At 38.6% G+C, this 16,624-nt stretch overlaps 2 protein-coding genes across 3 annotated transcripts; both read right to left on the minus strand.

Moving 5' to 3' along the window:
* Nucleotides 1–410: 410 nt before the first annotated feature.
* LOC122671959 (serine--tRNA ligase-like) lies at nucleotides 411–9,900 on the minus strand. Its single transcript, XM_043869453.1, has 9 exons — nucleotides 9,672–9,900; nucleotides 9,497–9,567; nucleotides 9,256–9,417; nucleotides 8,998–9,103; nucleotides 6,886–7,079; nucleotides 1,906–2,009; nucleotides 1,638–1,821; nucleotides 1,109–1,288; nucleotides 411–922 (listed from the first exon to the last, which is right to left on the minus strand). The coding sequence occupies exons 1-9, from the start codon at nucleotides 9,802–9,804 to the stop codon at nucleotides 713–715; spliced, it is 1,344 nt and encodes a 447-aa protein (XP_043725388.1). The 5' UTR covers nucleotides 9,805–9,900; the 3' UTR covers nucleotides 411–712.
* A 2,746-nt stretch (nucleotides 9,901–12,646) lies between these two features.
* Nucleotides 12,647–16,609, minus strand: LOC122671960 (cyclin-dependent kinase D-1-like). Of its 2 annotated transcripts, XR_006334421.1 has the most exons (7): nucleotides 16,384–16,609; nucleotides 15,872–16,170; nucleotides 15,666–15,774; nucleotides 14,982–15,107; nucleotides 13,578–13,813; nucleotides 13,234–13,502; nucleotides 12,647–12,968 (listed from the first exon to the last, which is right to left on the minus strand). XR_006334421.1 is itself a non-coding variant. In XM_043869454.1 (6 exons), the coding sequence occupies exons 1-6, from the start codon at nucleotides 16,492–16,494 to the stop codon at nucleotides 13,301–13,303; spliced, it is 1,083 nt and encodes a 360-aa protein (XP_043725389.1). In that variant the 5' UTR covers nucleotides 16,495–16,609; the 3' UTR covers nucleotides 12,647–13,300. The 2 variants fall into 2 exon arrangements, 1 of the variants encoding a protein (XP_043725389.1); XM_043869454.1 differs by having other exon boundaries at nucleotides 12,647–13,502.
* Between the last annotated feature and the right edge of the window lie 15 nt (nucleotides 16,610–16,624).

Below are 16,624 nucleotides of genomic sequence, written 5' to 3' on the forward strand. Positions count from 1 at the left end.
TGTTGCAGGGCTGTCAGCTTTGTTTCACTATTCCAGAGATCTGTCAAGGGCAGGAATTACATTGCTGGCAAAGGCAAGGCTGATTCTCCTCTTGCCATGGGCACTCCATCTTGTGTGAGCCAGATGTTTCACTTTCTGTTAGTCCATTAGGCTCCGTCTGTACCCAGGTGAAAAATCACTGGAAAGAATCAAACTAAGCCTACTTAAAGAGTTTAGCTAGCCTCCCACTACCACCATCTGGGTAGTCTCACAGAAAGAAAAAATGTCTCATTGAATGGCTCACACGAACAACCACGAGAGGAGGAAAAAAATGAGTACAAAGAAATAAAAAATGACATGCAAAAGTCATAGGTTCCCAAGAAAAAGTGCAAGATCAAACACATTGACAAAGTTATAAATTCACGACAATCTGCCAATGTGACCAGATGGTAAGATCAATTAATAGCCCTTTCAAACTTCAGTGTGGGGATACAAGACAACCTTTCTAAATCATCCACCAATTAACACACAAATAATTTAGATTGGCATTCTGTTTCCATTTCGGAGTTTCAGCATCAACTGTCTATTTGCAAATTTAACATCATCGTCCCCAGGGGAAAAAGGAGGCGAGCAAAAATTAGCACCTTGAGTTTAACCTAAAATGTTATCTTGTTTTTTAATCTCCCCCCTCCCCACAGACATTGGAGTGTGTGAGAGAGAGAGAGATGGGGTGTTAGGCTTTCGATTTCTTCCCTTTAGGTTCTGGAGTGGGACTAGTTTGGAAAAGAATTTCCTTCCTGCCACCCATGAAGGGCTGCAAGGCTTCTGGAATATTAACACCATCTTCCTTCTGATAATTCTCAAGAATGCAACAAATGGTCCTCTCGGTTGCTGTGAGTGTTGAGTTCAACAGGTGAACATATTGCTTTACCTGTTCGGTACTCTGTCAAAAAAATCAATTATAATCGTGAACACTCAATCACAGGCAATAACTTCCTCTTACTGATGTAGTGCATGAGTTTGCCATGTTATAAAATTCGTTTTTAAAGTTTCTTATTAGATCCAGCAGTCTATACTTCTAGACTGCCAGTCTAGCATGTAATAATGAAAACATGGAGAGAGAAAATACCTTCTTTTGCCCAAATCGAATCTCTAATTTCCTGGACTGGTAGTCTGTACAGTTTGAACAGGACACCAGCTCTCTGTATGTCTGGGATGCAGGATACCATCCTTCCAAATCATATTTTTTTGCAGCAGCATCATTTAAGGCTCCAGAAACAATAGACACAAGTTGATAGGGAATATTTAACTGTAATAGAGAATGATTAACATCAGGAAATTCAACAGAAAATAAGTCTAAGCCTGGCAGCCATTTCAACAGAGAAATGGAACAACAACAACAACAACACAGCCTTATCCCAACTAAATGGGGTCGGCTGCATGGATCCTTTCAAAAACAAAGTAAAGAAAACTGAGGTCCTCACAAAGGGAAACTTAAAAAGGAATGGGGTAAGAAAGGTATGAAATGGAAAATGAAAGATGACACTAAGAGGAAAGAGGATAGCTCAGGAATTCAGGAAAATCTCAATGAAAAACAAAAAAATAAGAACTAGCAGATAATAAAACAGTCTTTCTGTGAGTTTCCAAGATTCCCGTACCTCCTTGTAGAAGTCCTCTGAGTTCTTGATCATTTCTTCATGCATGTCCCATGACTCATTGCCATTTGGGCTGGTCATGCAAAACTGCTCCACCTTTTCAAATTGATGGACTCGGAAAATACCAAGGGTATCTCGACCATGTGAACCAGCTTCTTTGCGGAAACAAGTCGAATATCCAGCATATCTGGAAAAATATCCAATATTTTATTATAAATCACCATCTCTTACTCATCAATGAAACAATAGTAGACACCACAACAGCTACTACCTTATGGGTAGTTGGGAAGGATGAATCCAATCATCCAGATGATAAGCACAGAGTGGCTGTTCAGCTGTAGCAATCAGGTACTTATCATCTCCCTCACCAGTCACCTGTGGAACATGAACTAAATTAGTTGCAAGTAGAAACTCTTGAACAATTCGAGGCCCATGTAGTAAGAACCCTTTTTTAAATAAAAAAGACGAGAGATTCTTCCATGACAGTTGATTCTATATCTCAATCAAACTTAGCATGCCAAATTGGCCAGAATAAGTATTAAGACCACAAAAAACACTCCAATACTGTCAAGGAATGGGATACTTGAAGCTGATGATTTGCTTAGACTCAAGACAGCATATGAAGTTGGTTTTGGTTGTGCCCCTTTGACCTTTTCACCACTCAGACAGTTCAAATTTCAGAATGCATGTGGTGTCAAAGAATTCAACATTTGCATGGATACTCTGTTTAGTTAGTATAATATGCTTTCTGATGTAGTGCAAGGCCAGCTTCAATAGAGAAAGGGCCAGCCCAACTAGCCCCACGGCTTGCCTAAAATCAGGCCCACAATCAATGGTTTTAAACAGCCACACCATAGGTCCTTAAGTTCTTTTATTTCAGCTTGTTTGGGCCTGCGTTGTAATGAAACTGGATCTGAAACCAGTACCTGCAAAGTAGAAAAGAGAGAGGATGTGCTGAACCACGATAAACTCAGCTTGTGTCTATCGTGGTCTGTCCCTGTTTATTTATAATACCAAAACCAATTAAACTCTTAGTAGGAATCCTACTAAGAGCCGATGTCTAATTACAAGAAGAACAAAACTAAGAATTAAACTCAAATAACTACTAACTAAGCCAACCTATAGCACGATAGGGACACTCCCCCTATCATGACTAATTACTAACACCTAATGTGCGGTGCATATCTAAGAAACATGCATGTTTAATCACTTAGGCCCATATCAGGCCCATCTATCAAGTTATAACTTAAGCCCAAGTTCTGTCCATGTAGCCATCAACCAGCAGCAGTTAAGGTCTTCTGACAGATTTGTGAACCCCATGAGGACAGATGGCATAGGATAGAAGAGAAGCTGCCAAATCTTTTAAAGTTTCAATTCATTTAGTTTCCATTGCCATGTATTAGCTATTTAGTCAGTAAGTTAAGCTAATTAGGAGTTTCTATTTTCATGTAATTGCTATTTCCAAATATTTCCCATGTAATAGTTTCTTCTTTTTTTTTAGTTTTGCTTCGCAACCAAGATACTCCCAACGCAAGAGGAAGCTTCTATTTTTGTAATTTTTATTGATCATTATAAATAAAGAGGAATGGTACAAGAGCCCACGGTTTTTGAGTATTGAAAAAAGTTTCCTTCAATGGAGCAGCAGCCCTTGTGGTGAAACAAGAGCAACCCTAGGTGGTGAAGCCTAGGTTGGGTGGTGATGAAGCCTCCCACAGGTCCTGGTAGTGAAGCCGGATCATATCTCTCTTCTTAACTTTCTTCTTTCTCTTACTCCTTTCTTCCATTACATATTTCTGTCAACCAGTCTCCAGCGAGGTAAACCGTGGTTGCGTCCTTGAGTTTCACTCTTGTTTCTTGGTTTTAATGGCCTGTTATCACTTCTGTATTGTTCTATCCATTACTGTAGGTGCCCTCACTGATTACACCCACAGTTCAGCAGATCAGTTCCCTTTCTCATCTGTTGGCTCTGTTATCAGTCCAGGAAATCAGATTGTGTTCTGATCTTGTACCTGTTATCCCCTGTTGTTCTGTCCATCAATTGCTCACTGACATCCATTGTTATTGCAGGGTTTTTGGTACTGTTTCTGTTACTTTATATTTTGGCTGTAGGAGTCAACTTCCTATTTTGGGTAATCCAGCCCTTGGATTGACTCTCCCCCCCCCCCCCTTTATAGTATATTGTTCCTCCATGTAAGTACTTTTGGTGTTTATAATTTGATGTTCATCAGTCCTAGCCGATAGGAAGTTATGTCAGTTTTTGTTAGTTTCCTCCATCGGACCCCACTACCCCGTAAGGGCATTGAGATCAGCAGCAACCAGAGTAATAGTAGCGTGTGTCAGCAAACAACTCTAAGTTATGTACCAACGTTCCTCCAACAAAAATACCATGTTTTGCTACGAGATCTAGGCCCTTCATTCAATAAAAGACAAATATACCCCTATTCAAACTAAAATATCCCTAACAACCGATTCTACTGCATCAAAAAGTGTGGGCATATGCCCAAAGACGATGTCTTTGAGATGATCACCTTAATAAAAATGATTATCTGATCCAAATTTCAGCTCTATCCGACCATTGGATTATGTTTTATATGACTTTTCCTAGTCTGCTATATTGTGTTCTGTCATTGGATCATTATGTTTCTGTCTTTTGGCTTGTGTTCTATTAACCCTGTCATTTCTACCCTAGAACATATCACCTTCACTTCTGTATTAGCACTTAATAGTTTAGACTTTTAAAGACCTTTTAGATCATGCAATTCCCAATCAGCTGATCAGTAAGTGCTGTAGTAGGGTTAACCCTAGCACAAGAGGTGAAAGTCCAAAAATTCCAACAATGCAAGGTAAGGTACTCATTCCTAATCCATGGGATCACAGGATTCAAGTTGTCTACAAAATAATAGTAATACCAACCACAACATAATTAGTCAATGATTCAACGTTAACAAAGATATTGTGTAACTAAAAATTTCATGATCTTATGGTTCTAAAATAGCCCCAAGAAAGAGAATAACTAAAAGGAACTAGTACTATGTGATGTAGCCTAGGTAGGACAAAGCCCACTAGGAACCAGGGGAAACAAAGTTATGTAATAGGGCTGGCCGAATGGACAGATTTAGGTAATTAGGTCAAAAACTAGGGTTAGGGTTTCGAACTAGGGTTTATTTGATATTGAAGTGCAGGGTTTTATGAGTCTAATGGTATAGATTGGATCGAATTTGGTTGAGGTTGGAAATCTAGGGTTTCAGGTAGGATGCCTTATGAAAATGGACTGTTTGTGAGATCTAGGGTTTAGGGGCAGATTTTAGGAAAGGGGCTTATAGGGTTTTAATATGCAGGTTTAGGGGATCCTAATGATGTAAAGAAGTTAGGGTTTGCATGGGTTTTCAAATTCTGCTGTAGGGGGCAGAATTAAGTTGCAGGTTTAATGGAGGTCAAAAGTGATGGGAGAAGGGAAACAGATCAGGTCTGTATAAAGGAAAACAAAGGGCAGCAGGTTCACTTACTGTAATGCAGAGATAAGGCAGCAGCTTGAAGATTGATAGAGCCTCCTGACCTTCACAGTGCAAGGAGTCGCAGGAGTCCACCCACCCTTCACCACCTTGAGTCCACAAGGATGTAAGCTCGCAGAGGAGCAGAGGCAGCAGCACGCAGGCAGCAGTTTCAGGTTGAAACAAGAGTTTTTTTTTTTATGCAAAATTTAGTGGGGGAGCCTGCCCACGATTACTCTATTTATAATAAGAAAGGGGGGGCCAAAAGCCTAACAAAATATTCAGATTTGAACTAGGAATCCTAGTTCTAAATCCTAGATACAGTCCTAGTCAGATTAGGACTAGTGATGCCTAATCTAATTCCTAATTACAATCAGCAAACTTGTACTCTAAATAGGAGTACAAGTTTAAACAAACAAAACAAACAAATAAAATAACCTATCCCTCTAAAATCGTGGAGGGAATAACTAAGCAACACTTAAGTAAATAAAAAGACTGTTTTACCCCTAAAACACTAAAAAACTAAGTATGGAAAAATAAGGCTCCAACGAAAATAAAGAACAGCCAAGTCATGGCTTCGGCTTCTTCTTCCTAGTGCTTGGATCTGCATCACTATGCCCTTGAGGATGAAAATATCAGTACTAACTAAAACAAAATTTATAAGGCTGTTATGTTCAGTGATGCAGATAAATCAGAGAAATGGAGTTAGGCTGAATGGTTAAAGTTCCCAACTCATAATTGGCAAGTTTGTAAGTTCAATTCCTGCTGGATGCACACCAATGGGAACATTCAATAAGTCTATTGGAACTGGCTTTGTATCAATGGAGTCTCAATACGACCCCATAGAGAAGCCTTCGCTAAAACTCGAGCAGTTTCTTGAAAACTCGCCTCGGATATGAAACTTTGAGTATTTAGAGATGCCCACATTATTCCCAATAAGACGGGTTGGGATGGATTGGTTTGGTAAAAGCCATGGGTTGGGTACAATACATGTTGGGCCTTTGGTCCAATGGATTTCCATTGTAATGGGCCACTTTAATGGATCTAAAATATGGGTAGAAGGTAGGAGCACAGGATTTACACTATTAGTTAGTCCGTTAGAGTGGGATTTTTTTTATTTCATTTGTTATTAAGTGTTTTAGTTAGGTTGGAATAGGTCTCGAAGAGTCCAGCCTTATTTCAGTTTCCTAGTTAGTCTAAGTTACCTTATCAGTTCAGGATTGGTTTAGGCTTTTTTCTTTTTTGGGTTTAAGTCTGTTTTTGATCTTCTATATAAGTTTGTAAAGGGATAAAACCTGGTACACAAATCTTGTTGCCTTTGATTCTGTGGTGATTCAGTAGACTCCCTAGTGGTGATTCCAGGATCCCTTGGTAGTGATTCCAAATTACCAGGTTGGGGAATTGGTGGAGGTCTATCCCTGCAGATCAGGTAATAATTCTTGATCGTATCCTTTTTTTCTATCATTTCTTACTCACAGTATATCAGTTTCAATTTATCAAGTCATCTGGTTTTCTTTCAATCTGATTTTATCCTTATACCTGCGATCCTGTCACAAGCAGATCTCACACTAGCATACACCGGTTTGAGGTTAGCTCTGCATTATTCAGGTTATATGGAACGGTTGATCCTGGCCCACATCGCATAAAGCTGACTAGTGGGAAGGACCAGGATTGTTTTGCTTTCCAAGTTCCAACTCAGTAAGAATGAGAAATCGATGGTCATGAATCAAAGTATGACAACCTACTTAAAATATTGTTACCTTGTACAGTTCTTCATCAAACTGGGCTAGCTGAGCACATTTTGCCATAACATCTTTTTTCATAAAAAATGGAGTCTGCAGGGGAGTGTAAGTCCGCTTTCTCAAGAATTCAAGTCCAAAGTTTATCAACGCCTGATTAAGAAGTACACCATCTCCTTTCAAATAGAAACCTCTCCCCCCAGCAACATCAGCACCTATATAAATCCAAAATATTTCATAATTGCACTCAATCAAATAAAGCACATACTGATGATAAGATACATGACTGCAGCTACTTAAGTAATCCTTTTCTTTTTGATCCCCCAACCTGGTCAACACTCAGTTTGATAATAAAACTAAGGAAGTCCATCAATCATGGTCCAGAATGAGTCTTAACCTCCAGCTTAATTATAGATTGCTATCCAGTAAAAGGATTTTATATTCTGGAGGAGGAAACTGATAATCTTTTTCTTTTTTCTTTTTTTTTTGGGGGGGGGGGGGGGTGAAAGTCTAAGCCTAAATGTTTTCAAATCATGTATTGATTATGATTTATAAACAACAGTACATATTTGACTACAAGGATGACAGAAGTGGAAGCTGCCTGTTAACTCAGCTGGCAGTGAACTCTTCATAGTTGAAGTTATCAGTTGTTGTTCACTATAATGCATTAGAGAATCAACATGACAACACAATCACTACAAAGAACACTCCAAAACCCATATTTCTTCCAGTAAGAAGCAATGTAGAAACTCCTTTATGCATATAAACACATCCTGATTAAGAAAATTTCTACACACATCTGTTTTGAGCAAATAATATCTGGGGCATGTTTATGTAAAAGTAAATTCTAAAAAAGAATTTCTAAATAATAATAAACAGGGACACAGTGGTAGGAGAAGTCCATCCAAGTTCAACAGCAGCAGCTAGTTCAAGACTTCTCTTGTAATTTCCAAAGGAAACAAATATATCAGCAGCTTGGAGAACTGAAAAGAAAACCAGGTATTTATTCTTGGCAGGAAATCCCTAAGCAGCATCACCCATGATGTTCAAACACCCAAAACCATTCCAGCTTCCATGATGACAACCAAATGTTTCCTATAGTCCTAGGTCAAAACTTGATTATTATGAACCTCTTGCATTCCACACTAAATGAGGTCTCCAATTAGCTACCTTTGATCAAGAGAACGCTACACCATTTCCCACTTTGCTGATAATCTCCAATTATCCATGCAATCAACTAGCCACTACACATAGCAGACATCCATCAGGACAAACTCAGAAAGCTTCCACACCCCCTCCCAAGAGTGTGATAAAAAAACCGAGCCATCATGCTCAAATTTCTTTTGTAAATTCAATAGAATTAGTTGTGGATGCTAAACTCCTCCTGACATGTATGATGGCACTGAGAAGATTCCAAAACAGAGTAGGAAGGAGAAAGGAAGGTACTCCAACATCCAAGCAATGCAGCTTCACTTCTTAGAGATGACGCCAATTCAAATCAACAATTAGTAGCCCCAAGCAATTTCCTACATCAAGTTCCTTTTATTCTTTGGCATATTTTTGCAATTTCCCGAGAATTAAGTGTTTCTGGTCTATCAAACTGGGGGTCGAAGATAGGAAAAAACATGGTCCAGACACTTCCATTTTTTATGGGGAAGGGGGCTTGGTAAAACAATTTGATCCCAGTATATCTTCCATCATTCCCAGGCACTCATGGGCTAACATTTTACCCTGCATGACTGCCATATTTTCGTAACAAATGAAGAATGGGTTCCATTTCTTTCTAAATTAGACAGGGAAGGATTTCTCAATCAGGTTTTAGTTTGTCAATCTAGAGAACTGCATTGTTTAAAAGCCAGATCATTTTTCAAACAGGTGTAGGTGTCTGGTCCATGGTTTGACTGCTGGTTTACACCAAAACCAGGTATCTAACCAGAAATTAGAATCATTCATGCACCCTTTCTTATCCAACAATATTCCATTTTAGATACCACTGAAAAAAAAAAACCGAGTTCCTAAGAAAGCAGGATTATTTTGTAAATTTCAAAAAGAGTACCATTCAGGATTACTTTTGTTACTTTTGTAGCAATAACAAAAGTACGCCCAATGACCTTTAAAGCATAATCCATGTACCTTTCTTCAGATCTGCAATTCCAAGAAGCTCAACAAGTTCAACATGATTTTTTAGTTTCGGCTCCACCCGTTTCTCACCCCAAGTTCGAATTACTTGATTATTGGCCTACACATACAAGAGGGGGAGGCTTGGGAATAAGTTCAATAACAAGTTCTTGCCCTTTAAGGCTTGATGTATAAATTAAACTGAATGATAATTGGGACATAAGAACAAAAAAAAACATTAACAATAAGCTGCATTTAAGGGCTAGATGATACCTCATCATTACTAACAGGAACCGAGTCATGTACAAGGTTCCCTACCGTCTCCAACCTTGAATATAAAGCCGTTCGGGCATCCTGAACTTCAGCTTCTTTCTTTGCCGTCAACTGCTTGTTCTCATCCGTGCTCTTTATCATCTCAGTCGCATCTTCACCGGCCTATCGAACCAACACCTTATAAAACTACAATCCCCATTCTAAAAATGCAAAATGAAATAGATGAGCTAAACAAACTCACAATTTTAAGACGTGCAACTGCTTTATTGATCTTGTTGAAGTCTTTCCGCAGACTATCGAATTCAAATTGACCTGAACAAAAAAAAGCAATAAAATCCAATAACCCAAATCACACAGGAACTTGAAGATATAAGTGTGAGAAAGCGATGAGATCGAAATCGTTATTCGAAACTCACGTTGTCGCCATTCCTTGTCAAGGTGAATGATCTCGTCGACGATCTCAACGCTGGAGAATCGCCGACGCTGAGATTCACGGATCCGTTCGGGATTGTTGCCCTTGTCTTCTCTAAAGATATTGATGTCCAGCATTTTTTTCAGCCGACGCAACAATGGCTCAGCGCTCGAATGTTGGTTCACAGAGAGTGAGGCTGAACCGGTGAACGGCCACTATAAACCCTACTTGTTTCGTAGCTCACTATTTGATGTCACGAAATAGTAAAGAGGTACTGCCTACGTGCTGGTAGGGATGTAAACGGATCGGATTCGGATCGGATACGGATCGGATGTGATCGGAGCCGGATATTCCCTAGTCGAATACGGATACCTCTAAACGGATTCGGATGCTGATCAGATTCGGATTTTCGACCATCCGTTTACATCTCTGCCTTGTGTAACCCGGACCTTCCTCCCCCTAGCGGATACAATTCACTCTCAATCCATATCTCTTAGATCATGATTCTCTTTTCATCATATTCTAGAACTTATTTAATCTTCAAAAACCCTTGAAATCATTATTTACTTAATTTTTTATTATTAAGTATTCGAATTTTTTTTCGGACGGATTTTAATCGAAGTATTCGGATTATTTTCCGGATATCTCTAAATGAATACGGATGCCCCTAAACGAATACGGATGCGAATGCGGATTCGGATTTCGGTTATCCATTTACATCCCTACGTGCTGCGTTGTTTGCAATACTTAATAATAAATGGTTCCTGTGGGGAGTGTAGGCTGTAGGTAGTAGCTTGGATGCCAAAATCAAACCGAAGTTATTTTATCGAACCTTTTAAATCGAAACCATGAAATCGTTTATTAAATGATTCAATTATGGTTTTAAAATTAAGAATGGTTAATTAAACTCTTTAAATTGAATCAGACCGTTTAATTGAAATAGACTATTCAACACTCTTAGATGCACATAAATGCGTTAAAAACAAATAAAAACCATTTACCAAAATCAAAATGAACTGTTTAAATCGAAACCACGAAACTGTTTAATAAAAAAGAATTCCTCCCTTGGTTACTAAAATTCATTTTTAGGTTAACATTGAAAATTTATGTCAAATGCCTAGGTTGGTAGAAAACAAAAAAATGAACGAGATGACTGTTAAAGAGCGATGTTATGCCTCTTTCTTAAACAACTCTCTGCCCCCTTGAAAAGACATACCTAATATTATGAGTGGTTAGAGACAATAGGTACTAACTGCAACAACCAAGATCCTTATTGTCCCAAAAGGTGTTCATAGAATCAAAATTGAACTTAATGCAGGAAGCTACTGGCACGAAAACCAAAAGTACTTACTTAGCCTATCGAGACTATCAATAATAGAGAGGGGGGCAACGAGGGCTTTTATGAATGGCTCATGATGCCTTTCAGGCTATCGAATGCTCCCAACACCTTCACGAGGGTGATGAATCAATTATTTCTTATCTTTCTTGAAAAGTGAGTGTTTGTTTATTTTGATGATATCTTGATTTACAATCGTACTAATGATGAGCACCTAGAACATTGTTCATTATTTGTGGGAGATTTTTTTCAAAGATAACTTGTATGTTGGTCGGATTGTCCCCCCGGCGGTGGCCGGAGCAGATATAATGGTAACAATAAAAAAGAAGTTCGGGTGAAGTATGGGAAGCCTCAGTGGGTACAACAGTTTGCTAACACATCAGTGGCTGATGGAGTACTGAAGTGGGGTCATCTTATGACACTAATCAGGTTTCCTTGTTTGGAGGTAGTTCATCTTCGTCTGTGTCTCATGATGACCTGGTCAATCAACTAATGAAATGTGCCCATAAGTTTTAGACATTTGTTTCCTCATCTACTACTATATTGGCACTCACGTATACCTGCCTGTTTTGTTTCCTCATCCCCACTTTTTGGATAAATGATTCTGGTGCTTCCTCACACAAGACTGATAAATTGGATGTGTTTTCTTCTTTTTATAAATCAATTGTCCATCACAAGTTATTTTTGTAGATGGATCTTCTACTCATGTTTCTAGTCTTGGTGCCATTTTCCTTTCTTTTTCCCTATAATTATCTCTCGTGCTTTATGATCCTCAATTGCTAGTTAATCTTTTGTCTTTTAATCAATTTACAAAGAATCTTAACTACTATATTACTTTTTATCCTTTGTGTATTTTAGGATCGCAAGAAGAAGATAATGATTGGTGGAGGGTATGAGAAGGATGACTTGGTACTAAAGTGACGTTGCTCCTTCATCTACGATTGCATTTGTTACTTCTAATGGTACTTCTCCACTTCATTGGCGAGGACATTTATCTCTTTCCAAGTTGCAATATATTGGTTCTAATTGCAAATCCATCTTTTGAATAAAGTGTGAAGCTTGTGAGCTTGGGAATCATCGCCGTACTGTTTTTTCTTTTGAGGCTCTGATCAAACTAAAAGTGGATTAGGTTTTTCTTATTTTGTCATTGTAAGATGACCATTCTCGCATAACATGGTTACATCTTTTAAAGGATACTTATGAGTTTGTGTCTGTTTTTACATAATTTTATAATGAAACAAACATTCAATTTATTCAAGCAGCTCTGGCATTCTGAGATATGCACTCTTCTTAGAGACACCAACGGTCCTATTGGTTCTTCATCAGGCAGTGAAGCTTTGGACAAGGAGCATCATGATGGAGTTGGATTCATCAGGTTACCTTTAAATTCACATTCTGATACCTGCATTTTGTTGAACTAGTTTGATCTGTGATATTTGTCACACCCTCTGATCCATGAATGACTCTGCCCATACTCGCCTGGTGTCATTGTAGCACCGTGGCTCGGGGACTCTCACTCATGAAGAGTTGCCTAATTGTAGTCGCCCTTTGAGCTAGCTTGCTCAAAGGGCCTCTCTCTCTCTCAGGAAGTCAGCCACCCTTGTTGTATGGGATGTGTTGGACTTAGACTGTTATTCTGCAACAAGTCATTTGATATTTACCAAAACAAGAAGATATTTTTCATTTTGTTTTCTGGTATAACTCATGTAAACAAATGTTCCATATAGTTGATATTCAGTTCTGGTTGCTTCAGTGTACATTATAACCCGTGGGGAAAAAAGTAAGTTCCAAAAAAAAATAAAATTGACATATCTAATTTCCTGCCAAAATGATTCTCACCATCCACTTTGAGTAATCTTCAGCGATTCAGGAATCTCCACTATCCAGCTTGCCATTATTGTTCTACATTGGAGAAGTCAGAAATGGGGCACCAAATTTGCGAGGCTCCACTGTATTTGATTGATTCTGAAATAGCAACTATATTGTCAGTCCGAACACATCGAGTAGGGACCATTGAGAGGCTCAAGTGCTATTGCAACTTAAATACTCCAAGTGGCAGAGAGAACATAAGATGGAGCAACTGGCTAAGAAATACAAAGTCCTTGTGATTCTCTTACCTATCCAGGCTATCCAGGAGGTAACCTTAATTGGATTACACAACTTGTTGGATGACCATACTTTGCAATGAAATGCAACATAAAAAAAGTGATTACAAGTGGATAGACTTTACCAGCTGCTAAGTATCATACAAGGTGTTCTCAATCTGAAAATGCCAGCTCTAATGCTATAAGCATTTTTTAGCTCCTGCTCGTATTCCCATCGGCACCCTCTTGTTGTGGGCCTTGTGGCATCACTCTCCTCGACTTTCTAGGTGGCGACAACACAACAGGGCCAGTTTCCATATCAAAATCAGAAGGCTTTGAATTGAGACTATCCCCCTTGGGGGGAGGCCTTGGAAGCAAAGCAGGTTTTGTCGGAGCAGGAACAGATGAAAAGTACCTAGATGAGACGACAGACATGAGAGATACAAAAACAAAATAATAGTTACCACCATACCAATTGAAGTTTCCATACCTGTGCTCCAGTGCTGCTTGTGCAGATATCCTTGCTTTTGGGTCATAGGTAAACATCTTTGACAGAAGATCTAAAGCATCATCACTAGCCATCGGAAACAATGAGCGCAGTGGAGGTGCAGGAACAATTTGGTATTCCACGTAATCAGGAAGAAAAACCATGTCAGGCCACTGGGACTGTGTTGGAGTACCAAAAGCTGCAAAGATCTTTCCTAACTGGTCAATATCACTTGAACCCTGCCAACCAACCAAAGGTAAAGCTGCCATGAGTTGTAAAATAACCAAGTTACAAAAACATGACTTCTGCAATTCAGATACATAGAGAAATGATAATAAAAACAAGACCAATTAATGTTATTCCAAATATCAGAACAAGGAAACCAGTATACAGAAGCAACTGAGTTGATATAATAGACAAATAATCTTGTAGTTGTTAAATTCAATTAGTTGTTAGCTGAAAATAACATGAAGGCGCATGGAGTTCATAGAGACTTTGATCCCAGCCATATTTAGAGCAGCTGGTAAGGACACATGTAGATACTAACCTACAGCTAGAAATGACCTCGCCATGGAACTAAGGTTTGTTGGATAGTTAGCATAGTTGTCATGGAGTCTAGGCGACCCCAGGTGTTGGAGGGGTCCTGGATGCAAGGTGACACCAACAAGGCGCTCACCTAGGTGACCAAGGCACCGACACCTTGAAGACTATGATGCTTAGAGTTGAAACTTCAATCATTTTAGATTTTACTTCAAAAAATATTTAAATATAACAGTTAATTTAAGTTCAAAAAATATTTAATTTTAACAGTTAATTTATGTACTGACTGCAGGAGGTGAGAGCAACATCTAAATACAGTCTTACAAGTTCCAGTGGAGGGTTGAACTCCTATTGTTCATGGAAGTTGGATCTGGGAGATAATAGCAGGTAATTTCTATGGTGCAATCATCTAACCTGACCGAACATAAACTAGACAACTCACACTCTATCCTGCATTCCTGCCACAGGGTGGGGGGAAGCTTTGAACTCCCAAAGATCCGAAAAAATTGTACAAGCTTATATTAATTCAATCTTCAATCATTGAACAGCCATACATATGGCACCCAGAGGGTCATTACATCAGTCATCCACATGGGAGGTAATGTCTGTACAATGCTGGTTTTCATATGTAGTTTAGTTGTTGACAAATTAAGACTTCAGGAAATTATTTGCCAATGGAATACAAAAAAACAAGAACCATAAGACTGGGCTATATGTTCACTAGTCAACTTAATCTTTATTGAATGAAACTAAAATAAATCCTTGATAAATTTTTATTTAACAGGCCATTGATGGAAAATTTCAAAAACCCACAGAAATTAGCTGAGCAAACATAAGAAGTATTGATAATGAAAAATCTAGTTTCACCTGTAAAAAAGGTCGTCGGAGGAGAAGTTCAGCAAATATACATCCAGTTGCCCAAACATCAACCCCTGATCCATATTGCTTAGCTCCAAATAGCAATTCAGGTGCTCTATACCATCGGGCAAAAACCTTCTCAAATTTAATAGCAGACCCAAACAAGTCATGGAACAACTAAAATTAGTCAAACAAGTTACCAGATTTGATTTTACAAGGATAATAAGATTTAACCATCTACTTAACTATGAAGAACAACGCAAGAAAAATATCCCATTACCAGTTGGTTTCTGAATTAAGATAAATCAGATGCACCAATATAATCACTTAGCCAATAGGAAGTCGTTCTTGCTACTTGTTTTACCTTTCTTCTTTACAACATATTCATATTCTCTCTCTCTCTCTCTCTTAAGTACTTTTTAAAGGCCATCAATGGAAAGGTAATCGTGGAGATATACAGCAGTTATAAATAAAGGAAAACACAATCAATTAGTTGCTGGTTTCATAACATTGAAATGCCTATGGACAAATCAAAGATTTTAATACACTTCTATGCCTTTTCTTTTTTGAACTAAGCACACTTTTATCATTGTTGATAGCAGTTATCTTTCCATCTCCTGATGTTGATAAAGTTGAGTTCCTATATCTCCATTTCTAAAGAACAGACCCACGAAATTAGAAATAACTGCATACCTGGTGAGTGAATCTGCGATCTGGGCTCCCAAATATACGTGCTAAACCAAAATCCGCTAGCTTAAGCTGACCATCAGCCGCAATCAATAAGTTATTTGGTTTCATATCCCTGTAAACAAAGATCAATAAATATCCATAGACAGATTCTAGTACGTAGAGGACATCTAAACGGATCCGTTTCAGAAGCACAACAAAATTGTAGATACCTGTGCAAGACCCATTTTTTCTGACAATATGCCAGACCCTTCAATGTCATCTGCAGGTACGACTTCGTATCGGCAGGAGAAAGAACAATATTTCTGTCCCGAACAACAGCTTCCAGATCACTTTCCATGAATGCAAATACAAGATGCAAATTCCCCTTGTGAGTGAAAGTGTCTATGAGTTCAATTATGTTCGGATCATTGAGCTCTTTAAGCAGTTTAATTTCCCTCAGTGCAGTAAAATTCACACCTTCCTTGTATTTCCCCAAGCGAATTCTTTTAATCGCAACAATCCGTCCTGTCTGTTCCAATTAAGCACAGATTCTAGGTCAAGATTCATGTTGCAGTATCAACAGTGAAAATAAGATCAATGTTTCATTCAATCATCTCTGCTTCAGAAAAGCAGGAAGAAACGGAACTCTGGAAAAGTAAGAACGAATTTGAATTGTTCTCAAGACAGAAGATTCGTGAACCCTAGGTTTATCATCACAGATCGGAAATAGTGAACTGCTCACCTTAGTATCAATTGCCTTGTAGACAACTCCATAAGTTCCCTCTCCAAGGACTTCTCGCTTGAGGTATCGATCTGGAGCGCTCTTCGACAGCAAGTGATCGATATCTGACATTGTTGCTGACGATATTGTTCTATCGAATGACTGAAGATGGAGATTGTGTCAAGCATCTTTGGAATTGGAATTCTCCATCAACGGTCACCTGAAGCTTCGCTGAAAATGGAAAACAAACTACTATGGTCTA

Source organism: Telopea speciosissima, chromosome 8 (assembly GCF_018873765.1).
Source record: "Telopea speciosissima isolate NSW1024214 ecotype Mountain lineage chromosome 8, Tspe_v1, whole genome shotgun sequence".
Lineage (NCBI taxonomy): Eukaryota > Viridiplantae > Streptophyta > Magnoliopsida > Proteales > Proteaceae > Telopea > Telopea speciosissima.